At 40.1% G+C, this 27,234-nt stretch overlaps 1 protein-coding gene across 10 annotated transcripts in view; it reads right to left on the minus strand.

Moving 5' to 3' along the window:
- Positions 1 to 27,234, minus strand: part of DMD (dystrophin) — a 2,113,108-nt gene that overhangs the window by 493,974 nt on the left and 1,591,900 nt on the right. For all 10 annotated transcript variants that reach the window (XM_064573900.1, XM_064573902.1, XM_064573903.1 and 7 more), the window contains one exon: positions 18,504 to 18,658. In XM_064573900.1, the coding sequence (XP_064429970.1) occupies positions 18,504 to 18,658 (155 nt within the window). The remainder of the gene's footprint in view (positions 1 to 18,503; positions 18,659 to 27,234) is intronic.

A 27,234-nucleotide genomic window follows, 5' to 3' on the forward strand; every position in this document is an offset into this window, starting at 1 on the left:
CCTATGAGCGCAAAGAAATCACGTTCACCACATCAAAAGCAGTGCAAGGGGAAAGGCCAGTTTACAGGATGACTGCAACACATTCCCTTTGGAAATATTCTTGAAGATCACCTCTGAAAGCTTATGACACAGGATGAGGCAGCACATCTAGGGAAGATTAATGCCATTTAGAACGACTGTGCTTTCAAGTTTGATCTGACTCTCCGTTCACTTCTTGGTGTGAATCAAATTGTTAAATTGAATTTCAAAAATGTTACAGTGATTACTTAGGAAATCATTGGCTACCCTAGCATTGCTGCAAGCTGCAAGCTCCCCCCACCCCTGCAATGCCAGTAGACATGGGCAGAGTTGGCTGCCACTCCCCACCTCTCCTGGACACTCCTGAGCACGTCAATCACACGCTTTCCTTCCTCAATTAATGCTGTCAGTAGAAAAAAACAGTGATTTGTGAATAAACTGTATTTCCTATTTGTACCATGTGCACCATTATATAAGCAGCTTTCGGGAGCAAGTTTAATAGTTTATTGTTAAGTAGTTTGAGTTCTTGGGGGAAAAAATGGCATTCTCTATAGGTAAAGTAGTAGTTCAACATCCACACTTGAAAAATTGCGTTATTGAAAGGCACATATGTTTCCATTTTCTCATTTGAAATAATCTTCGACAAAGCAGGAAAAAATATGCAATGGAAAAAAGACAGTCTCTTCAATAAATGGTGCTGGGAAAATTGGACAGCCACATGCAGAAGAATGAAACTCAACCATTCTCTAACACCATACACAAAGATAAACTCAAAATGGGTGAAAGAGCTCAACGTGAGACAGGAATCCATCAAAATCCTAGAGGAGAACATAGGCAGTAACCTCTTTGACATCGGCCACTGTAACTTCTTTCAAGATACATCTCCAAAGGCTAGTGAAACAAAAGCAAAAATAAACTTTTGGGACTTCATCAAGATAAAAAGCTTCTGCACAGCAAAGGAAACAGTCAACAAAACAAAGAGGCAACATACAGAATGGGAGAAGATATTTGCAAATGACACTACAGATAAAGGGCTGGTATCCAAGATCTATAAAGAACTTCTCAAACTCAACACCCAAAAAACAAATAATCAAGTCAAAAAATGCGCAGAAGACATGAACAGACATTTCTCTGAAGAAGACATACAAATGGCTAACAGACACATGAAAAAATGTTCATCATCATTAGCCATCAGGGAAATCCAAATCAAAACCACATTGAGATACCACCTTATACCAGTTAGAATGGCAAAAATGGACAAGGCAAGAAACAACAAATGTTGGAGAGGTTGTGGAGAAAGGGGAACCCTCTTACACTGTTAGTGGGAATGCAAGTTGGTACAGCCACTTTGGAAAACAGTGTGGAGGTTCCTCAAAAAATTTAAAAATAGAGCTACCCTATGACCCAGCAATTGCACTACTGGGTATTTACCCCCAAAACACAGATGTAGTGAAAAGAAGGGCCATAGGCATCCCGATGTTCATAGCAGCAATGTCCGCAATAGCCTCATTGTGGAAAGAGCCAAGATGCCCTTCAACAGATGAATGGATAAAGAAGATATGGTCCATATATACAATGGAATATTACTCAGCCATCAGAAAGGATGAATATCCAACTTTTACATCAACATGGATGGGACTGGAGGAGATTATGCTAAGTGAAATAAGTCAAGCAGAGAAAGTCAATTAGCATATGGTTTCACTTATTTGTGGAACATAAGGAAGAACATGGAGGACATTAGAAGAAGGAAGGGAAAAATGAAGGAGGGGAAATCAGAGGGAGAGATGAACCACAAGAGACTATGGACTCTTAGAAACAATCTGAGGATTTTAGAGGGGAGGGGGGATTGGTTAGCCCAGTTATGGGGATTAAGGAGGGCACGTACTGCACGGAGCACTGGGTGTTATACGAAAACAATGAACCGTGGATCACTACATCAAAAACTAATGATGTATTGTATGGTGACTAACATAACATAATAAAATAAAAAAAAAATAAAGTGATGCAATCAATAGCCTTGGTGTTAGGACTAATAAAACTGCCTATTTGCTTTGTGAGTGGGATATTTATTCAAGGAGAATTTGTTCACCATCCCCAACACCTACTGCAGTATCTGGCCAAGAGTGAGTGTTTATTTTTTACCAAAGCAATAAATTTGAAAATAGCCAATGTATATCCGTATCAGTCTCTTCATTTTAGATATTTTCATTAGGTAGTAATCACACTAGTGCACATGTAACTGTCACTGTTTGAGTCCAACTTTTTTCTTTCGTAGTAAGAATCATAAGGCTCTACCAGATAACTTATTTTCAAAAGTAGAAGTTGGCAAAACTTCAAATTATGGATAAGGGAGATGGAGAGGTGCTTGTTTTTCCAGGAAGAATGGCAAATACTTGCTTAGATGCCCTCTCAGAACCAGTCATTTTAACGATGCTGGCAAAGGTACAGAAGAGCTAGCAGAACTATCTTAAGTATTAAAAAGTGACAACTGACCCTACATGAGAAAATTCTCCAAGAATTAGAGAACTCAACATCATGTAAATGACGCAGCCATGTAAACATAGGAAGAAGACTTCATTCTGTTCCTTCAACTACAAAAATCATCTCTTTGTCAGAATTGCCAAAAAGCTCAGGTTTTAAGGTTGGGAAAGTCACAGACTTTCTGTACCTTGGTATCTTTATCTGAGTTATAAATATTGGGATGCTGAAATTGGCGATGAAGATTTAGAAAAGGTTAACTCAGGCCTGTAAAACGTTACACTCATTTGGAATGTGGGCCAGCAAATTATAAAGATGTCTGTCTACCTGCTTGTCCTTTGACAAGAAAGGGCAGAACTCAGCCTGAGCAGCCTGCCCTACTCTAGCAATCAAGGGCCTGTGATGTAGAGGGAGTCCCAAGCCAGTGGCTTGCCAAGGAGTCTACAAAATCCTGCTAGAACTTTGAACTCAAATGATGTTCTCCAGACTGCTCTGCTGAAAAGCCCTGGCCTCTCCTCAGAGTAGACCAGGTCTATCCATCAGGAATGGATGCCAAGTGAGATGGGTTGGCTAACTGGCCACTCTATATGAGAAGTATATGAAGGCTGATTCACACACACCAAATGCTTGGCTGGGCTTCTAGAATTGTCTAACTGCCAGAGTAAATTTTTCTGCAGCAACCTAACAATTAGGCTAAATGTAATCATTAGCAGGTTGTGGATTATATGTTTTGTGTGGGAAAAAAATTATAAGAGTTAGTCCCATGCTATTAAAATGTTGACAAGAATAGAGTATCAAGGAGGGTTAATGGAGTTTGTTTCAGGAAAAAAAAAAACCTTATTAGCAGATGCTAGCAATTATAATAGACTCTATTGTTTATTGCTATTTGCTAAAATGGAGACTACTTTTACTAAAGGTATCCTAGACTACTTCTGTGATTTCTAAATGACCTCCCCTCCATTCTCATTGTGGAAAGTCTCAGGAAAACAGATTCAGTACGAGTCATATATGCTGTACCAGAGAATCGAACTCTCTTTCTCTCTCTTTATCATCATCACCATCATCCTGCTCCTTTTCCTCCTTCTGTTCCTCTTCCTCCTCTTCTTTCTTGCTCTCTCCCTCTCTGCCCTACCTCTCCCTTATCTATCTATCGTCTATCTATCTATCTACCTTTCATCTATGAATATTTCCAGAAAAAGTCCCTAAGCTTCTAACAGAATATAAGGTGACAATAATAGTCCCAAGGGAACAAGAGAAAAGATGTCCGAGTAGAGTCAAAGGTAGAATACTACTACTTCCCTTATGGCAAATTTATAGGCTTATGCCCCACTAAAGAGTTGAACTAATGGTGCATTAGAATACTACCCAGGGAACTCACAGCAAAATGATCTCTACTCAGTGGTCTGGGCTAGATGCTATGCTACCTTACAAATGCTTATTGAGTTAATTATAATTTTATAATATATATAATTATTTTATAATAGAATAATTATTGGATCAGATGCTATAGTGTCATGTAAGGCTCTTCTTGATAAATTGGTTCCATGGTCAAAGTTTTAGAAGAAATACATACCATATAGAATATCCCTTTTCCCACACCTTCCCGAACACACATACTTTGTTTAGTCACAATGCATACACTCTAATAAAAAGTCTGATTAATTCTACAGAAGTTTGTTTACCTTTACTTAACCTGATAGTACCTAAACTTTGTTTTGGACCATAGAACCCTTTCTTTTTTTTTTTTTTTTTTTTTAAAGATTTTATTTATTTATTTGAGACAGAGAGAATGAGAGAGAGAGAGCACATGAGAGGGGGGAGGCAGAAGCAGGCTCTCTGCCGAGCAGGGAGCCCGATGCGGGACTCGATCCCGGGACTCCAGGATCATGACCTGAGCTGAAGGCAGTCGCTTAACCAACTGAGCCACCCAGGCGCCCAAAGATTTTATTTATTTATTTGAGAGAGAGAATGAGACAGAGAGAGAGAGCACAGGAGAGGGGGGAGGGTCAGAGGCAGAAGCAGACTCCCTGCTGAGCAGGGAGCCTGATGTGGGACTCGATCCCGGGACTCCAGGATCATGACCTGAGCCGAAGGCAGTCGCTTAACCAACTGAGCCACCCAGGCGCCCCATAGAACCCTTTCTTAACACTTATTAAGATAAAATGGAACTAGTTCTGGCAGAACCCTATTTGGGGAAAAAAAAAAACACGTCTAGAGGAAGAGTATATGAGGAAGATCAAGATGCTAAAGTCATGTGTCCTGCATGCTTGAAATTATTATACCAAGGTTCCCCAACCTGTTCTTGAATACTTCTACAACCTTATAAGGTGGCCTGTTCCATCTCTGGATAGCTCTGTCACAAAATTCCTTTCTCTACTGAGATGAAATGCAAGTTCTTATGACTACATTATACGCTTGAATTTACCTAGGCTAATGTCCCCATAGTTTTCCTTCATCATTGCTTTATTGCTGTGTGTGGGGGGAGGGAGGCAGGAGTGAAGGAGGGAGAGATTACTGTCAGTAAATGCCCTGTGTTGTTCCCCGTTTCTGAATGTTTTTGGTTGGCATCGTGCAGTGGTTCTCCAACTTAATATGCTTAGAAATGGCTTGGAGACTGGACAGCTTGTTAAAAGTTTTCTGGGTCCCATCCCCAGGGATTTAGTAGGATGGGATAGGACCCATGCATGTGCATTTCTATCAAGCTCATAGGTGATACCAATGAGCTAGTCCAAGGACCACACTTGGAGTCACACTGGGGTATTGTATATCTTGATACTCTGCCAAGACCCCATGCTCTAGCTGGTGGGAATATTGGCTGCTAACTGCTCACAGCTGCGTCTCTCACTGGAAATTGCCCTCAGCTGTAGGTAATTTTATCCAAGGTTGTCCTCTCCCACTGGGCAACCCAGAACCAATGAGTGGCTGGCTCTAGAGTACAAAGGCCCAGCCTCCTTGCCTCAATTCAGGATGTCTCTGAAAGTGTCCTGCAATTTCCAGAGCTCCCCTGTGAATCTGTTGAGGCCTCAGGTTCATTGCAGGTTAGCTTTTCTCTCTGTCCAATCCTACCTCTGTCACAGCCCTCCACACGTATCTCACGGAAACACTCTTCAACAAACCTTCTGCCCACAACTCTCCACCTTAGGGAGTTTTTCTCCCCCGTTTCCAGGGAGCCCTGTCTAAGTCAGTTGATTTTATTTTTATTTTAGTTTTCTTTTAAACACGAGTGTAGTGCCTTCTATTTCCATTTCGTCTTTCAATATTCAGCCTCCAATTTGTTGAAATCTTTTTGGCTCCTGATACTCTTGTCTACTGTATTTGCTACTTCTTCCTGCTTTGTGTCATTGGCAAATTTGATAAGAATGCTATCTACATCTTCATCCAAGTCACTGATGAAAATATTGAAGAGGACAGAGCTGAGATTAGATTACTGTGAAAAGCTGCCAGAACCTCCTTCCAAGTTGATATGTATCCAATAAACAGCAATGAGGGGAGCCCAGGCCTCAGAATCAGAGATTTTGGTTTAGAACACCAGCTCTAAGGAGAGGTCAGTAGCTTATACCGATAACTAAAAAGAACAATATCATTTTAGCTTTCCTATGTTAATAGGCAACTTAGGCACTCCTTACACATTATGTATTAATAAATCACATCTCACCATCAAAAACCCCATGAAAATCATAAATAATCCTGAATTCGTGGTTATTATTTATTTAATTTGCCTCAGGATGAAAGTTGTATTGGGCATTTTAGTGGAGGGTTTGTCTCACTTCAATATTTTTAAAAAGACATTGTGATAAGATGGATGTTCAATACCTAACTCAGTTTCACAAGGTAGACCTAAAATTACTTGTGATACAGAAGAAAAACAGAACTCCTCAGGAATTGTGTGCGTCGCCATCAGTCTAGGCGATGTAGGTTATGATCTCCACAGGTGCTTGGGGTAGAGCGGGTTGCCTTGTTTTAAATGCTCTGTGGCATGAGGACACTGGCTGGACACAGAGTGATGTCATGAGTGTCACATTGGGATCTGATGAAGCTAACTGTGAAGCTGAATCTTAGAGGATACTTAGAACACACAATGGCTGCTCTGCATGGGCAAGTGATTTACCGGCTAATGGAAATGGTTTTCCTGTTCGGGTGAATACCGACACTAAGCAGCATGGCCAGAGCATTAAGTACTGGCTGGAAGCATGAGGGTATTGCTTTTGTTCCTGGCTATTTAGTGAGTCACCATATACCTCAAGGAAGTATCCTCCCCCATATTTTTTCTTGAAAAGATATTACCTGCACATTACCTTACTAATAAAAATGTAGTAGGGAATTTTTCAAGGAATAAAAAAAACTATCTGAAAGTACTTCTGACGGTTAATACGTTGGGAAGAAGTAAAATAAAGATGGGCCAAAAATATATTTACAGCCATAGGATGAAAGGAAATGTTAAAACATGTGAAGGGTCATTCTCTAGCTCTCAATTTAAAACGTTTCCTTCCACAAATACATTTCACTTTGTATCAGGGAAAATGCTTTCAAAATACAAAAGAAGCTTCTAAACACGAAACAATGGTAGATACAGTATCAAAGCAGAACTTCAAACGGGGTACAATCTGAGCTCAGAAGCAAGATAAAGAACCCCGTGGGTCAGAAAGGGCAGAGAGACAGAAAACGGCACGCAGAGTTGAAGGCACGGGGGCTGTGTGGCTCTGGGACAGGAAGTCAGGAGTGGCCGTCAGTTGAGACTTCGCTCGGCTCGAGAATCTGAAAATGTTCGGTGCAAGATGAAGGACCGGAGCCAGGCTCTTGGCTTCACTAAGCCAGGGATGGTATCAGGTTTCCCAACTGGTAAAAGGAGGCTGCGCAAAAGCACAGCTGTTGATCAGCACCCAGAACTGCTTACATGACCCCCTTTTAGGGGAAAAACTGAGAAGATGAAATTTCACAAAACTCACCAATATCTGTCTTGCTTAATTTTTAGAAATAAGGAATGCATTTAAATTCATCGTTAATAGAAAAACTAAATTCCTATTTTATTTATTTTTTGAAGATTTTATTTATTTATTTATTTATGTATTTATTTATTTAACTTAACAAAGCATTCTGTGGTGGGAACTGAACATCTTTTTTTTTTTCTTTTTAAATTTTATTTTATTATGTTATGTTAATCACCTTACATTACCTCATTAGTTTTTGATGTAGAGTTTATTTATTTATTAGAGAGAGAGCGTGCGCACAAGAGAGAGTGTGAGAGAGAGAATGAAAGCAGGGGCAGGGCCAGAGGGAGAAGCAGACTCCCCACTGAGCAGGGAGGCTGACAGGGGGCTCGATCCCAGGACCCTGGGATCATGACCTGAGCCAAAAGCAGATGCTTAACTGACTGAGCCACCCAGGCCCCTAAATTCCTATTTTAAACTGAATAAAGCCAAAAGATCCCTGAACTATAGGTTAGAATGAGATAAAATTACAAGTCAAATGATGATTCTATCCATTTATTAAAATAACTTAATAAAAATAAACTCTAGCTCATGTATACATTTTACTAAACATTTTGAACAAGTTTTTTTTTTTATTCTCATGTTAATCCCCATACATTACATCATTAGTTTTAGATGAAGTGTTCCATGATTCATTGTTTGTGCATAACACCCAGTGCTCCATGCAGAATGTGCCCTCCTCAATACCCACCACCAGGCTAACCCATCCTCCCACCCTCCTCCCCTCTAGAACCCTCAGTTTGTTTTTCAGATTGAACAAGTTTTTTTTTGAGAGTGATAGCGACACAAAGAAAATTCAAACTATGAATATCATTGAAAAGTAATATCATGGACACTGTCGCTAACATTAAGGGTTCAATGAAGCCAAGTAAGGGAAACTTTGTCCCATTTGTTTTAATTTTAGACACCAAAATATTAAATTTATGAATGAAGATAAGAAAGGTCCATCTGTGACCTATAATTTTCCTTTAGGAAACAATTATAAGTTATCTTTAGTTTTGGAGTCTTTTCATGGGTAAACCGTACGCAGGGGCATTTCCAAGCATCTATTTTGGTGTGCTGGTGGAGTCTGGTTTAGGACTGCGCGACTGGGGTAGAATGCAAATGGCTATTTGGCTACATCACCGGGTAATTTTCCACACCAGTAAATCACCAATGATATGGTTCCAAATCTCTCCGTTTGTGTGCAATCTCTGTAAGCTAAAAACATTCTAATTACTTTAAAGGAGATGACATAAAATGAAGCAGGCAGTTAAGACCAAGAACATTTTAGATCTGTATGGATCATGATACTCCCTGGCCCAGCGCCCCAAGGTTTTGCATTACAGGTATTATATTACCCGATTGTAACATGGCGAAAATTCTTGTGCTTCACAATCAGTTGGAAAGATTGGGTCTCAGCAGTATAAAAAGCAGAGGGCCTTATAACTATATACACATCTCTCTGTTGAAGAGCCAAAAGAAACTTGCTCATTCTGCCAAAAGAAGCATACCTAAAGGAGTTGCTAAGGGATTGGATATTTTAATGCACCAAAGCCTTTTAGTCCTTAAGATGGACTAGATAGTATATTTCGCATGAGAGGGATTAAAAATAGGAGACTCTAAATTGAGAAGTTTGAGCTGGTGTTCTTAGGGTCATTTGTTGCTTTAATATTTATGACGATGCTTCAAATATATCACAAGCAGTCCCTGACTTAACAAGAGGTTGTATTTTAAACAAACGTCCTGTTAGCATCATATCACATTCTTTACATAGCTTCAAGGGCAGCAGCAAATCTTCACTTTACATTTTGGGGACTAATCCAAAGCCATTTGGTGCCCAACATCTGATTAATTATTTCATTCAGTTCACGATTACTGAGTACAATTACTGAGCAAACACAAGGCGTGGCTATACAATAATACGACAATCTCCTGATGCTCGTAAAACAGTCCCCAGGTAGTTCCAGAAAAAGAATTCTGAAAATGCTTTTATAAGGGCCAGCATTTGTGGATAGAACATAGGCCTCTTTTATGAAGTTCACATGCCTGTCCCTCTGGTAAATAAACAAACAAGCAAAAATTTTGCCAAACAAGCAAAAATTTGTGATACCATTTGCTTTTCTTGCCTAAAAAAACCATCAAGTTTATTTATTGACTTCTTTGTTTTTATTTTCAGAAAAATTTCGGTATGCTTTTGGGAGTATATCACATATGTAAATATCATCCATCAGGTCTCAGGAGGGAAAAGAGAACTGGGAGCAAAGGGAAACCAGAAGATTAATTTTAAGGAAAATCACTCTGAGGCCAGCATGAAGGCCAGATGAGTGTGGAGACCCAATGGCTGGGAGCACAGAGCAAAGGCAGTTACAGTCTCTGAGGTAGAATATGGACAAGCTCTAGGATGAGCTGGCAATAGGGACGAAGAAAAGGGGCTAGTTTGTAGAGCAATTTTTGAAGTAGAATTCACATAGTTTAGAAGCCAATTTAATAAATGTATCAAAAAAAGTAGAGAAGAGAGAGGGAGGGAAAGGTAGAAGGAATTCTTAGGTTTCCAGTTTTAGAGATGATTAAGTAATTAAACTACACTGAAAATACAGAAACTCAAGCATCATTTTAGGGGCAGATAATGACTTCACCTTTAGATATTTTGCAGCTTGTAGGATAGGCAGATGGAAACACATGGGAGATGGCTGTAAGTACACTTCTGGAGATTGGGAGAAAGATGGAGGATGGAAATAAAAACTGAGAAGTCTTAATGGTAGCTGAAACCAACAGATGAAGGTACTTGAAATGTGTATAGAGAAGAGAAAGAATTAAAAATGGAACAGCAACATTTAAGGGATGTATAGAGCAAAGATAGCCTGTATAGATTATTGTTACAACCCCCAAATTTGTATCTTGAGTCATGACCATTCCTTGGAATTTAAGATTTTACATCCAGCTAACTACTCCATATCTCCACCTGGATGCATGACAGACACATCAAAAGTAACATGTCCCCATCTTCTTCCTAGGATGTGTTGCTTTTTTTTCTAAAGATTTATTTATTACTTGAGAGAGAGAGAGAGAGAGAGCAGCAGGGGAAAGGGAGAGGGAGATTGACAATCTCAAGCATTCCCTTCTGAGCGCAGAGCCTGACACGGGGCTGGATCTCACAACCCTGAGATCATGACCTGAGCCAAAATCAAGAGTCAGACACTTAACTGACTGAACCACCCAGGTGCCCCAATACATTGCTTTTGATGTCTTCTCCATCTTAGTAAAATGAGCGCCCCATCTTCCAGTTGTTTGGGTAAAAACTCTGCAGTCTTCTTGGATTCCTGTTTCTTTCACACCTAAATCTAATGCATTAGAAAACTTTTTGGGCTCTGTCCTCAACATAGAGTGGAATCCAACCACTTCTTACTACATTCACTTCTCCTATTCTGACCTAGACCACAGTCATCTCTTGAGGGAATTATGACAACAGTTTCCTAGTGGTTTCACTATTTCCCTTCAGTGTATTACAGTAAACAGAGGGGCTAGGTGAGTAAAAACATGCCATTCCACTGCTCAAAACCCTCCCAGGTCCCATCTCATTCGATGTGAAAGCGAAAGTCCTCTGAGGGAGCCAGAAGGCCTGATGTAACCAGATTCTTCTTATCTCTCTGAACTCCTTGTCTGCTATACTCCTGCTATGTGACCCCTTCCTGGTACACTGGTCTCTTGAGGGTTCATCCAAAAGGCCAAGAAGACTCCTGCCTCATGGCATTGCCACTTACTAGTACCTCCTGAAATGTTTTTCTTCCAATTATCCACATGGCTGCCATCCTCAGGTCCTTTGCATTTTGTTTAAACGTCACCCTTTCTGTCAGACTTTCCTTAACCACCATATTTAAATAACCACACTTCACTTCCACCACACACACCTATTCTCAGCTCCTTTCCTTCTTTCTTTCCACATTGCACTGATCACAATTTAAAATCCCATATATTTAACTTTCTTACTTGTTAATGTCTGTTTCGCACCTTCTCCTTCCCCAAATAAAAGCTTCACGAGGGTAGGGATTTTCACTGCCGTATACAGAGTACCAAGAACTGAGCCTGCCTAGCACCAAAATATTCATTGAGTGAGTGAATGAACTCTTATGATATTTTTGACAGATGACATTTACTGAGCTCTTACTATGTACCACGCATTGTGCCAAGGACCTCACTCTTACTATAAGACTAGAAAAACAGGAGAACTGTAAGACAACATCATTCTGGAAACCAAGGAAGGGAAAGTTTTAACCAGTCGAGTTGATCGATGGGACCAATGTTAAAATGAAGTCAAGTAGATGAATAAATGAAAATAGGGGATTTAGGGATTGTAAAAGTCACTGATGATCTTAGTGAGCCCTCATTTTCAGTAAAACAAGGGGATGGTGCCAGGGAAGCCAGACTGGAGTAGGTCAAAGCATAACCAGGAGCTGAAGAATAGGAAACAGTAATCCCAGTTATTGCTTCAAAAATTCTAATGGTTTCAAGCTGACCAAAAAAAAAAAAAAAAAAATGATGGTAAAGGGAAATAAGCACAGCTGTATAGAAAAGACACTCTCCTAAGAAAGTTCTTGTAGAATGAGGGAGACTTCAACATGATGGTTGGCTGAAGGGGAGAAGCCAGAAAAAAAAAAAAGAGAGAAATTGATGATCCCAAGGGAAAAAAGCAGAACAATTATAAAAAAATATGCTGGAGAATCTGAAAGAGATCCAGTGTCCAGCTAGAATAGCTCTTTGCTGCACCCCTAATAGGGCTCAATATTTTTCCCTTTCCTTGTTTCTTTAAAGTGGAAAAGAGAAAGGACCTAGGAATAGAGAAGCAAGGAGTGACTTACACATGCTTCACAGTTGCCAAAGACAGTGAATACTGGTGACAATTTTTCAGTGTATCAACTATGAATTGTGATTATTAAAATGTGAAATGTATTATGAGGGGGAACAGGAGAATACTGAGGTGTTATTTTGAGGAAGAGCATATTTCCATGTATGTGTGTGTGTGTGTATACACACACACACACTAAATTTTTCCTAGAACCTAGAGAGATTTTTCAGGTATCTGGGAGCTTTTGCGAGGAAGTTCCAGCCATGCTGAAACCTCTGACACTAGGACCAGGCACTCTACTTGATGAGTTCACTCCTGGCTGGTAGGTAAATGTAGAAGCCCTCATATAGCTACAGACAGACAATTCAGAGTTAATGCTCATTTCTTGTTTAAAGAGTGATCCTGGAATAGAAAGAAGGAAATGAAATCTCATGACAGTATCATCATAAAGTCATCAGCCAGATGGCAGTCCTTGAAATCTAATCCTTAGAGGCTTCTCACAATCATTTGTAATATCACATCTAATATTATCTTATTCACCAATTCATATCTATTCATAGAGGTTGAAAACAAAGAAATGAACTTGGAGAGGCCCTCGTTTCTGGCTTTCTATGTTAACATGGACTCTATCAGAAATCTGATCAGGAAAACAAAATATTTTCCTACATAGGTCACAGTGATGATCTATGTTCTGATCTGAATTGTTAAACTACAGAATTTAGTTGAGAAGTACCCTTTTCTTTTAATCATGCATGGTAGATAATTCCTTTTAGGCACATGTGGCTATTTGTATTTCTCCATATGAAATGGTAAAGGTCCTATCAAAGCCAGGGTAGAATTCGAAGGTTCTTATGACCTATTAATAAACTTAAGCTGAACACTAAAATACAAAACAAAGTTAGTTCACTTTTTTAAAGGATTTCATTTATTTATTTGAGAGAGAGAGAGAAAGAGAGAGAGAGAGAGAATGCGTGTCCGTGCAAGCAGGGGGAAGAGAAGAGGGGGAGGGGAAAGAATCTCAAGCAGACTCTATGCTGAGCATGGAGGCTGACACAGGGCTCGATCCCATGACTATGAGATCATGACCTGAGCCAAAACCAAGAGTCAGAAGCTTAACTGACTGAGCCACCCAGGTGCCCCAGTTCACTCTTGTTTTTGATTATGTCTCAAAACTACAGCCTGTCAGTATATAATGTCAAGGTTTTTCAAGTTACAATTTTTACGTGTTATTCAACAATTGGAAATGCATTGAAGAGTTTATTGCTTTAAACAGGCTTCTAAATGTACAGATATTTTGCACGTATTTCTCTATATGACTGAAAAGTTTCAGGGCAGGCAGTACATGAGTGTTCTGCAGTAAAGCCTGAACTGTGAGAAATGATGTAACCAGAATGCTTACAGCAGAGTCCCTTCTACCTAGAAAGTCTTATTTATAGGTACTTTTCAAAGATGTGAGATACTTTTTCTCCATAACCCAAATATCAATGTTAATAATTTCTCCTTTTAAAATTATGTTTATAAGATTAACAACAAAAGTCAAAGTGTTTCTATCCTGTGATAGTTGTAGTTTTCGAGACTTTAAATACCAACTCTACAAAGTGGATAAACAGAAGATATAAAGTATAAAGAAGGAAATAAAATAATGTGAACCAACACCTTTTTACTTTTAAGATATTGTTGTAAGTGTGCCCTACATTGCTTAGCTGGACATAGACAAAGATGATCTGCAGCAGGACTACCAACCAAATTTTTTGTGATGATGGAAATGCTCTCTTTTGCACTGTCCAATAGGGAAGTCACTAGTTACCTGTGGCTCCTGAGCACTTAAACAGTGGCTGATGAGATGGAGAAAATGAATTTTAAATTTTATTTAGTTTCAATTTACATTTAAATTGCCACCCTTGGCTACTGGCTACCCCTATTGGACAGCATGAATCTAGAGGAAGATGATGATGTTACTTTCCTCCTAGGTTTACCTGGGCAAGACACTGGATAAAAGGGTCAGAAGACTAAAGATCATATAAAGAGTTTTTTTATTCTTTATCTACCTAGCACAAGATCTGTAAGAATGTAAAATAAGAGATGCTGAGAAGCTGTAGTCAAATAGAAGATGGCTTCATCTGTGTAGCTGACACACACAGCATACACAGAATGTGAACTTCGAGTATAAAGGTGTCATTAGCCAGCAGAGAATCCAGCTCTCCTCAAGACCTTTCACACTGACCAGAACAACCATCAAGCCCAAATGGCCACTGTTTTACGACCCTCTGTAAATATACTGTATAAATACAATGAACATGAATATATGAGCTACATGAATATACTCTATTTATTCAAAGATCTGACTGGTTATCTTTCCAGGGAACCTAATGCTGTCCAGCTACAGCATGTCAGTTCCCCAGTTTATTCTTTCCATCCCCTTTGAGGCAGACATTCTCTATTGTTTGACTCAACCCCAATTATTAGCCACTAGAGGTGGTTTTGTGGCACAGTTCTGATCTTCAACTTCCTGGGAAACCCACTGCTTTCCTGATCCAAGCACCACCCCTTCTCCTTCCTTTTCTTCCTGCTGGAATGCATGTGTTCTCAGGGAGACACCAAGGAGAGCATGGAAACTTCAAGGCTGACAACGCTGAGCCATTGAGCCAATGTCAGCCATCTGCCTACCCCTGAACCACTCATTAAATGAGACAAATAAACCTTCGTTAGATAAGCTACTGAACTTTGGTTTTCTGTTATTTGAAATGGAAAGCAATCCTAATGGAGACAGTTTTCTTCTGAGTTAAGTTATTGGCGCACCAGAACACTTGTAGTTAGTTATTTTTCATTTGTTCATTTACCCATTTAATAATAAATGTGTTGGGGGTAGTTACCATGTGCATAGCTAAGTGCGAGGTAATAGGGTGGACAAGCAGCCCATGGGAATACCCTCACAAAGCCAACATTCTCGTAACAGACAATGACCAGCAAACACTTAAGTAGTGAGGTAAGCTCTATAATAGAGGGGGCCGAAAGAGTGTGCACTGAAAAGGCTTCCCGAAGGAATTGGCATTTACACTGAGACCTGGATAATGAACAGAACTTAACTAGGTAAAGAGGAAGGAATAATACATATATTCCAGGTCAGGAGAGAAGACAGAGCATAGCTACGAGGAAATGAAAATAGCTCAATGTTACTTAATTATGTGTGGGGCACCTGGGAGGGGAGACTGAGTAAGTGCAGAAAATGAGGCTGTAGTTTTGAGGAAACGCTAAATCACACACAACCTCAAAATCATTTATAGGAGTATGGACTGTCTTCAGAAAATAATGGATAAGCCATTAAAGGCTTTAAAAGTCAGAGGAGGGTGAGCTACATAAATATACCATATTTAGAAAGATCAGCCTGCATTTTATGTAGAGAATGGAGAGGAAGTGGAAAGACTAGAAGGAGGGACGCCAGTTAGGTGAATGATGTAGTCACTCAGGCAAAACCCGACAGTTAAGGAGGAGGGATAAAGAGGAGTGGCTGGATTTGAAAGTGATTTCTGCAGTAAATAGCTCTGTGATAGCTTAGCTATTGGGCTTGTAAAAGGAAGACTCAAGCATGAGTTTCTATTTGGCAACTGACTGGGTTGTGGTAACGTTCACTGGAGAGGCATCGTGGGAAGAGAAGTAGGCTGCATCTGGAGAAAAAGGTTGGAAGAGGGCAAAGATGAGTTCAGCCTTGGGCTCATTCAGTTTGAGATTCTGGAGGGACATTTAAATGGAAATAAGTCAGTGGGATATGCAGGTCTGAAAGTCACAAAATCATTGTCAGCGGCAAATGACATAAATGGATAGTCATTAGTGGACTGAAACGACACAAGTGGATGCATTTTCACAGAGTACATGTGAGAAAGGCACAGGGAAGAATTTTAGAGGCATGAGTCAAAATTAGTTTGGCAGACTTCAGCTTCTGTAGGGGCCAGTGGAAAATGTAATTTGGCTGCTAACATTCTATTTAACTTTAGCCATTGGAGAAATAACTATATACCTCCTTAGGTGGTAGATTTTTAGGGACCAAGTCAAAAAATATAAACTGGAAGCCCCTCTGAAGAATCCAAGACCTTGAGGAAGTTATTTAAAGAAGAGAGCAGCTTGGACATCAGAGGAGCATGGGAGTGTGGAGCCAGGGGGCTTCCAGAAAGAGCTGCACAGATGGGATAGGACCTCCCTGAAGCCCTAGGTTTGTACCAGAAACAAGTTTTCATTTTGGCCCCTTGTTAGCTTACATTCCCTAAACTCACCAAATTGATTTCTGATCTTAATTTGCTTTCCCAAAGAAGAGGCTTCTCTTTGACAAACAAGCATTTCCCATTGAGATCTAACTATTGAGCTTCTGATACCATTGGCTCACATATGCCTAAGTCTTCCTGAGCTTAATCTGCCCTTATTTAACTCAACAGATACCAGATCTATATTTGAACTGGAAAATTCAAACCTTGCCACTGAGAGGGGGCAGTAACTTTAAGAATTTTTTTCCAATTATCACTCCCCTATTCAAGCTTGTCCTCTCTCCACCAGGGTCCGTGTGATAGGGCCCTGAAAGTAACTCCCAACTTCAGGTTGAAACTTCTTTTCCATGGTCATCTGAACACCCACTATCTGGAATTCAAGACTAGAGCTGCTCTCTTCCCTCAGGGCCACTGATGTAAATCCAGTTTCGCAGGAATTTTCACTCTTTAATTCCTAACTCAGTTTCAAGATTTACTTGCTTTCTCAGTTTCCGCATATCAGCAGCTTGTGACTCCTGAGTTTCTGCTCTTAGTTCAAAATCTGTTGGTTTTTCTCCCCCTGATGGAGGCCTTTTCTTCTTAATAAAGGCCACCTAACTGACATCTTCAGTAATTCATGTCATCTTCTAGAATTTATTTACATTTCACTGTGGCTTTCCTCATCACTGTACAGGTACTTTTTGCCCCTGGTTTTTATTTTAAGATTTTATCTATTTACTTGAGAGAGAGAGAGAGTGCATAAGCAGTGGGGAGGGGTAAAAGGAGATGGAGAAGCAGACTCCCCCCTGAGCAGGGAGCCTGACTCGGGGGCTGGATCCCAGGACTCCTGGGATCATGACCTGAGCTGAATTGCCCCTGTTTTTTGAGAGAACTAAAAATAAGTATCCAATAATCCTTAAGTTACCATAGCATGAACAAGGTAACTACATTACGCAAAGAGAGTCATCATTCAACAAGTATTTCCCAGCTCCCCATTGTATCACTTGGTTCAGGACCTCAGGATGTGTCAAATAAGAAAGAGGGTCTTTCAAACCATGAGAGATTATGGACTCCAGGAACCAAACTGAGGGTTACAGAAGGGAGGGGGTGGGGGGATGGGATAACCAGGTGATGGGTATGAAGGAGGGCACATGTTGTGATGAGCACTGGGTGTTATACGCAAATAATGAATCGTTGAACACTACATCAAAAACTAATGATGTACTGTATGTTGGCTAACTGAACATAATTTAAAAAAAAAAAAAAGAAAGAGGGTCTCTGTCCTTAGGGAGTTTAGACTAATATGAAGGACAAACATTAAACAGTTATTTACATAATTCAGGTTTTTATTTAAAATTAGGACACATGCTATTAAAAGAAAAGCACATAAGGTTAAAGGAGTGCATAATAAGGACACAGAATCTACTTTGAGGAGATAGTATCTCTAAGAGCTGTTAATTTTCATTGATACGGAAGGGGAAATGAAGTTCTGAGTCATGTGACACTGCACGGATTTTCTCATTTAGTATGTGGAGTGAGATGCAATGATGGCACCATGGACAGCTATAATCCCATCATGAAACGCCAAGTAACTTCACTGTCAGATTAAGAATGGGGCAGCATGTGTCACTATGGAATAGAATATTTCTTTGGATAGAGTTCTCAAAACATATTGACAAATGGCTCTTCTGGCTATAAATCAGTATTTTTGTTTGTCTAAACTCTTAGTTATATCATTGCCTGGGCAAATCACTTAATTTCACCAGTCTTCAGGTCCCTCACCTTTAAAATTCTAGAGGATTCAGGCGAGCCTGCGTATTTGCTTGGCATTTGTCACCTTGGATCCTCTGAGGCCCCAGTTTAGCAGGATCAGGAAAACAAATCTGCGTGGTCCACCCAGTGTCACCACCCATCCATCATGGCAGCCAACACTAGTTTCAGAAATAATGTCATTCATACCTTTTATGAATGCTTGCCCAAGAGGCATTGATGTTCTCTGTTATCATGTGAACTTTTCTGGTATCATCTGCAGAATAATCCCGGAGAAGTTTCAGTGCCAAATCATTTGCAACATCTACATTTATCTGCCACTGGCGGAGGTCTTTGGCCAACTGCTGTGGATGCATATGGGAAAGAAAATGAATGTCAGTTTTCTCTGAAATCTTGAGTTGTAGTTTCTTAAAATTTCGCATAAATAGCTTTTGAATCCTCAGGTCAGAACATGTCTACATGATTACTTTTAACCTACCACGTGATTTAGTCAATCATGACTGTATAAACTAACCCACTTTTCATGACAAAACTTTTCAAATGCTGCATCTTGAGCAATACTCAGTATTGGGTATTTCAATTTAGTGCCAATTAATTGGAAATCAACTGGGTTTAGTTATTTTTTTCATGGTAGAGAACTATAAAAGTAAGCTCCCATATAATTGTTGAGTATGGGACATACCAAAATTTGAATGGAAAAGCAAATCTCATGTATTTCTTTCCCCCTTCATTAAATTGTTGAATTGTTTATGTAATTAGTGCCATCTACTGGCATTCAACTACAGCTGCATATAGAAAATATCACACATCAAAAGAACAGTACTGTTATTCTAGTTGTGAACATTTTCAAAGGACCAGTTTATTCATAATACCTTAATAAATATCCTCCTTTAAAATTAGAATAAAATGAGGGGCGGAGCAAGATGGCAGAGGAGTAGGAGACCTGGATTTGGTCTCCTCTCAGGAATTCAGCTGGATAGGGATCAAACCATTCTGAACACCTACAAACTCAACAGGAGATCGAAGAAAAGAAGAGCAACAACTCTCTCATCAGAAAAGCGACCACTTTCTGGAAGGTAGGACGTGCGGAGAAGTGAATCCGAGGCGATATTCGGGAGGATAGACGGCGGGGGAGGGGCCTCCGTCGGCCGCTTCTGGCAAGTGATAGAGCCGCGGAGCACAAAATCGGAACTTTTAAAAGTCTGCTCCGCCGAGGGACGTCACTCTGGTGGCTGAGCGGGGGGTGGAACCCTCCGGGACAGTGTGGTCTCAGGACCCTTGGGGACACAGAAGGACCGGGGGTGCCTGAGGGCGGCAGAGCTCCCAGGTATCGGAGCAGGGAAGCCGGCTGCAGAGGCGGAGCCCAGGCGCGGGCTCTCAGCTCGGGGTGGCCATAAACCGTGATCCGCGGCCCAGTCGGGCCCCTGCTCCTCCAGCAGGGACCCAACAAGCGGCAGATCCGTGGAGACTCACCTTCCTCCCCCGGGAGGAGCCGCGCGGGAGGGCACCGCAGGGATCTGCTGGGTTTGGAGACTCCACCCGGGGTCGGGTGCCAGAGATAGAAACGCACGGTCACAGGCCGGGCGAGCACGGAGTGCGGCTGGAGACCAGGGAGACGGGAGTGACTGGCGGCTTTTCTCTGGGGGCGCACTGAGGAGCGGGGCCCCGAGTTCTTGGCTCCTCTGGGGTGGAGATTGGAGGCCACCATTTTCACTCTCCACCTCCAAAGCTGTACGGAAAGCTTGCACGGAACAAAAGCTCCCGAGAGCAAACCCGAGCAGATGACTTAGCCCGGACCGGGCAAGGGCGGGGCAATTCTGCCTCCGGCAGAGACATTTGGAAACCACGGCAACAGGCCCCTCCCCAGAAGATCAGCGAGAACAGCCAGCCAAGACCAAGTTTACCGATCAGTGAGAACGGCGGAACTCCAGCGCTAGGGGAATACTGCACATAGAATTCATGGCTTTTTTACCATGATTCTTTAGTCTTTCAAAGTGAATTTTTTTTTAACGGTCTTTTTTTTTTTTTTGAATTTTTCTTTTTCCCTTTTTCAACCAACATCTTATCAATCCCTTTTTTAAAAAACATTATTTTTCATATTTAAAGTCATATTCTATCCCTTCATAGTAGTTACCCGTATTTTTGGCATATATATATATAAGTTGTTCTCTCTTTAAAATTTTGAGATAGTTTCTTCTAACAGATCAAAATATACTCTAAATCTCTAGTGTATGGTTTTTTTCTACTCCCCTGCCTGATCACATTCTCTCCCTTTTTTTTTTAAATCCTCTTCTTTCTTTTTTTAAACAACTTATCAATTCCTTTTATAAAATTTTTTATAATTTCCATCTTTACAGTCCTATTCCATCCCTTCATCATATCAACCCTTATTTTTGTACATATATAAGTTTTTCTTTCTTTAAAATTTTGGGAGGCACTTTCTTTTAACAGACCAAAATACACCCCAAATCTAGTGTGTGGCACTGATCTATATACCAGCCTGATCATATTTGATCACATTCTGCTTTTTGTTTTGTTTTGTTTTGTTCTGTTTTTGTTTGTTTTTATCTTTTTTCTTTTTTTTTCTTTTTCCTCTCTTTCCCTTTCTTTCCCCACTACTTCAGGTCTTTTCTGATTTGTTTACAGTATATTTTCTGGGCATGTTGTTACCCTGTTAGCATTTTGTTCTCTCACTAATCTATTCTCCTCTGCACAAAATGACAAGATGGAAAAAAATCACCTCAACAAAAAGAACAAGAGGTAGTACCGACTGCCAGGGACCTACTCAATACGGACATTAGTACGATGTCAGATCTAGAGTTCAGAATCATCACTTTAAAGATACTAGCTGGGCTTGAAAAAAGCATGGAAGTTATTAGAGAAACCCTTTCTGGAGAAGTAAAAGAACTAAAATCTAACCAAGTAGAAATCAAAAAGGCTATTAATGAGGTGCAATCAAATATGGGGGTGCTAACTGCTAGGATAAATGAGGTAGAAGAGAGAATCAGTGATATAGAAGACCAAATGATGGAGAATAAAGAAGCTGAGAAAAAGAGAGATAAACAACTACTGGATCACAAGGGCAGAATTCGAGAGATAAGCGATACCATAAGACAAAACATTAGAATAATTGGGATCCCAGAAGAAGAAGAAAGAGAGAGAGGGGCAGAAGGTATAATGGAGCAAATTATAGCAGAGAACTTCCCTAATTTGGGGAAGGAAACAGGCATCAAAATCCAGGAAGCACAGAGAACCCTTCTCAAAATCAATAAAAATAGGTCAACACCCCGACATCTAATAGTAAAACTTATGAGTCTCAGAGACAAAGAAAAAGTCCTGAAGGCAGCTCGGGAGAAGAGATCTGTAACCTACAATGGTAGAAACATTAGATTGGCAACAGACCTATCCACAGAGACCTGGCAGGCCAGAAAGGACTGGCAGGATATATTCAGAGCACTAAATGAGAAAAATATGCAGCCAAGAAGACTATATCCAGCTAGGCTGTCATTGAAAATTGAAGGAGAGAGAAAAAGCTTCCAGGACAAACAAAAACTAAAGGAATTTGCAAACATGAAACCAGCCCTACAAGAAATCTTGAAAGGGGTCCTCTAAGCAAAGAGAGAGCCTAAAAGCAACATAGACCAGAAAGGAACACAGACAATATACAGTAACAGTCACCTTACAGGCAATACAATGGCACTAAATTCCTATCTTTCAATAGTTACCCTGAATGTAAATGGGCTAAATGCCCCAATCAAAAGACACAGGCTATCAGCCTGGATTAAAAAACAAGACCCATCGATATGCTGTCTGCAAAAGACTCATTTTAGAACCAAAGACACCCCCAGATTGAAAGTGAGGGGGTGGAAAACCATTTACCATGCTAATGGACACCAAAAGAAAGCTGGGGTGGCAATCCTTATATCAGACAAATTAGATTTTAAGCCAAAGACTGTAATAAGAGATGAGGAAGGACACTATATCCTACTTAAAGGGTCTATCCCACAAGAAGATCTAACAATTGTAAATATCTATGCCCCTAACATGGGAGCAGCCAATTATATAAGGCAATTAATAACAAAAGCAAAGAAACACATCGATAACAATACAATAATAGTGGGGGACTTTAACACCCCCCTCACTGAAATGGACAGATCGTCTAAGCAAAAGATCAACAAGGAAATAAAGACTTTCAATGACACACTGGACCAAATGGACTTCACAGACATATTCAGAACATTCCATCCCAAAGCAACGGAATACACATTCTTCTCTAGTGCCCATGGAACATTCTCCAGAATAGATCACATCCTAGGTCATAAATCAGGTCTCAACCAGTACCAAAAGATTGGGATCATTCCCTGCCTATTTTCAGACCACAATGCTTTGAAACTAGAACTCAATCACAAGAGGAAAGTCGGAAAGAACTCAAATACATGGAGGCTAAAGAGCATCCTACTGAAGAATGAATGGGTCAACCAGGAAATTAAAGAAGAATTAAAAAAATTCATGGAAACCAATGAAAATGAAAACACAACTATTCAAAATCTTTGGGATGCAGCAAAGGCAGTCCTAAGAGGAAAGTATATAGCAATACAAGCCTTTCTCAAGAAACAAGAAAGGTCTCAAGTACACAACCTAACCCTACACCTAAAGGAGCTGGAGAAGGAACAGCAAATAAAGCCTAAACCCAGCAGGAGAAGAGAAATAATCAAGATCAGAGCAGAAATCAATGAAATAGAAACTAAAAGAACAGTAGAACAGATCAACAAAACAAGGAGCTGGTTCTTTGAAAGAATTAACAAGATTGATAAACCCCTGGCCAGACTTCTCAAAAAGAAAAGAGAAATGACCCAAATCAACAAAATCATGAATGAAAGAGGAGAGATCACAACCAACACCAAAGAAATACAAACAATTATAAGAACATATTATGAGCAACTCTATGCCAGCAAATTAGATAACCTGGAAGAAATGGATGCATTCCTAGAGATGTATCAACTACCAAAACTGAACCAGGAAGAAATAGAAAACCTGAACAGACCTATAACCACTAAGGAAATTGAAGCAGTCATCAAAAATCTCCCAACAAACAAAAGCCGAGGGCCAGATGGCTTCCCAGGGTAATTGTACCAAACATTTCAAGAAGAATTAATACCTATTCTTCTGAAACTGTTCCAAAAAATAGAAATGGAAGGAAAACTTCCAAACTCATTTTATGAGGCCAAAACCAGACAAAGACCCCATCAAAAAGGAGAATTACAGACCAATATCCCTGATGAACATGGATGCAAAAATTCTCACCAAAATACTAGCCAATAGGATCCAACAGTACATTAAAAGGATTATTCACCACGACCAAGTGGGATTTATCCCTGGGCTGCAAGGTTGGTTCAACATCCGCAAATCAATCAACATGATACAATACATTAACAAAAGAAAGAACAAAAATCATATGATCCTCTCAATAGATGCAGAAAAAGCATTTGACAAAGTACAGCATCCTTTCTTGATCAAAACTCTTCAGAGTATAGGCATAGAGGGTACATACCTCAATATCATAAAAGCCATCTATGAAAAACCTACAGCGAATATCATTCTCAATGGGGAAAAACAGAGCTTTCCCCCTAAGGTCAGGAACGCGGCAGGGATGTCCACTATCACCACTGCTATTCAACATAGTATTGGAAGTCCTAGCCACAGCAATCAGACAACAAAAAGAAATCAAAGGCATCCAAATCGGCAGAGAAGAAGTCAAACTCTCACTCTTTGCAGATGATATGATACTTTATGTGGAAAATCCCAAAGACTCCACCCCAAAACTGCTAGAACTCATACAGGAGTTCAGTAAAGTGGCAGGATATAAAATCAATGCACAGAAGTCAATGGCATTCCTATACACCAACAACAAGACAGAAGAAAGAGAAATTAAGGAGTCAATCCCATTTACAATTGCACCCAAAACCATAAGATACCTAGGAATAAATCTAACCAAAGAGGCAAAGGATCTGTACTAAGAAAACTATAAAATACTCATGAAAGAAATTGAGGAAGACACAAAGAAATGGAAAAACGTTCCATGCTCATGGATTGGAAGAACAAATATTGTGAAGATGTCAATGCTACCTAGAGCAATCTACACATTCAATGCCATCCCCATCAAAATAGCATCCACTTTTTTCAAAGAAATGGAACTAATAATCCTAAAATTTGTATGGAACCAGAAAAGACCCCACATAGCCAGAGGAATGTTGAAAAAGAAAAGCAAAGCTGGTGGCATCACAATTCCGGACTTCCAGCTCTATTACAAAGCTGTCATCATCAGGACAGTATGGTACTGGCACAAAAACAGGCACATAGATCAATGGAACAGAATAGAGAGCCCAGAAATGGACCCTCAACTCTATGGTCAACTCATCTTTGACAAAGCAGGAAAGAATGTCCAATGGAAAAAAGACAGTCTCTTCAACAAATGGTGTTGGGAAAATTGGATAGCCACATGCAGAAGAATGAAATTGGACCATTTCCTTACACCACACACAAAAATAGACTCCAAATGGTTGAAAGACCTCAATGTGAGACAGGAGTCCATCAAAATCCTAAAGGAGAACACAGGCAGCAACCTCTTCGACCTCAGCCGAAGCAACTTCTTCCTAGAAACATCGCCAAAGGCAAGGGAAGCAAGGGCAAAAATGAACTATTGGGACTTCATCAAGATAAAAAGCTTTTGCAAAGCAAAGGAAACAGTCAACAAAACCAAAAGACAACCGACAGAATGGGAGAAGATATTTGCAAATGACATATCAGATAAAGGGCTAGTAACCAAAATCTATAAAGAACTCATCAAACTCAACACCCAAAGAACAAAGAATCCAATCAAGAAATGGTGACATGAACAGACATTTTTCCAAAGAAGACATCCAAATGGCCAACAGACACATGAAAAAGTGCTCAATATCGCTCGGCATCAGGGAAATCCAAATCAAAACCTCAATGAGATACCACCTCACACCAGTCAGAATGGCTAAAATTAACAAGTCAGGAAATGACAGATGTTGGCGGGGATGCGGAGAAAGGGGAACCCTCCTACACTGTTGGTGGGAATGCAAGCTGGTGCAGTCACTCTGGAAAACAGTATGGAGGTTCCTCAAAAAGTTGAAAATAGAGCTACCATATGATCCAGCAATTGCACTACTGGGTGTTTACCCCAAAGATACAAAAGTAGGGATCCGAAGGGGTACGTGCACCCTGATGTTTATAGCAGCAATGTCCACAATAACCAAACTGTGGAAAGAGCCAAGATGTCCATCAACAGATGAATGGATAAAGAAGATGTGGTATATATATACAATAGAATATTATGCAGCCAGGGGCGCCTGGGTGGCTCAGTCGTTAAGCGACTGCCTTCAGCTCAGGTCATGATCCCAAGGTCCTGGGATCAAGCCCCGCATCGGACTTCCTGCTCCGTGGGAAGCCTGCTTCTCCCTCTCCCACTCCCCCTGCTTGTGTTCCCTCTCTCACTGTGTCTCTCTCTGTAAAATAAATAAATAAAATCTTAAAAAAAAAAAAAAAGAATATCATGCAGCCATCAAAAGGAATGAGATCTTGCCATTTGCAACGACGTGGATGGAACTGGAGGGTATTATGCTGAGCGAAATAAGTCAAACAGAGAGAGACATGTATCATATGACCTCACTGATATGAGGAATTCTTGATCTCAGGAAACAAACTGAGGGTTGCTGGAGTGGGGGGTGGGGTGGGAGGGATGGGGTGACTGGTTGATGGACGCTGGGGAGGGTATGTGCTCTGGTAAGCGCTGTGAATTGTGCAAGACTGTTGAATCTCACATCTGTACCTCTGAAACAAATAATGCAATATATGTTAAGAAAGGAAAAAAAAAAGAAGAAGAAAAGAATGTAGCAGGAGGGGAAGAATGAAGGGGGGGAAATCAGAGGGGTAGACGAACCATGAGAGATGATGGACTCTGAGAAACAAACTGAGGGTTCTAGAGGGGAGGGGGGTGGGAGGATGGGTTAGCCTGGTGATGGGTATTGAGGAGGGCACGTTCTGCATGGAGCACTGGGTGTTATGCACAAACAATGAATCATGGAACACTACATCTAAAACTAATGATGTAATGTATGGGGATTAACATAACAATAAAAAATTAAAAAAATTAGAATAAAATTTCAAATGTAAGAATCTTGCTAAACCAAATGACCTATGTTTTCTTGTTTGTCTTTGACAATTATCAAGCTCTGTCTTTGATGACTTGATATACCACACATAAAATAAGTAAGCCAATAATAGGTTTATCTGGAAACATAATTAACCCCGGCTATAAGTGCATGGAGGAGACTTCTAAAGCATTAAGATGATAAAAATTGCTAAGATGGTTATATCAAATCCAACATAGTGGGTTAAGCCACTGATAAAGGGACAGAGGAATAGGAATAAGTAATTCAAACAAGAGAAATAATAAAAGATTTCCATTTTAAAAATTAACTTAAAAAAATAAAAAAATAGAGCATTAAATCAAGACAGTGACTGTATAATTTGACACCAATTAAATAAATAAAAAATAAAACCCAAAGCTGGAAGGGTTGTAGTAAAACTAGCATATCCATGTAATACTGCTGGGAACAGTATCTAGCAGGACAATCTGGCAAAAGATATCAAGTGACATACAAATGCTTACTCCCACTGACTTAACTATCGTACTTTTGGTATTTTCTCCTAATAAAATATTTAAAAGAAGAGAAATACATTATAGGAATAAAGACCTTCATTAACTAATACAGTACAAAAAATGAGAAAATTGCAGTGTTTAATGAGAGGACATGAAACTAACACAATACATCAACCCAATGGTCTAACGTGCAATAAATGGGCATCAAAGTCCTATGTAACAAACAAAACA

Source organism: Mirounga angustirostris, unplaced genomic scaffold (assembly GCF_029215605.1).
Source record: "Mirounga angustirostris isolate CCGP_5_RB_7025 unplaced genomic scaffold, mMirAng1.0.hap1 SCAF_11, whole genome shotgun sequence".
Taxonomy (NCBI): Eukaryota; Metazoa; Chordata; class Mammalia; order Carnivora; family Phocidae; genus Mirounga; species Mirounga angustirostris.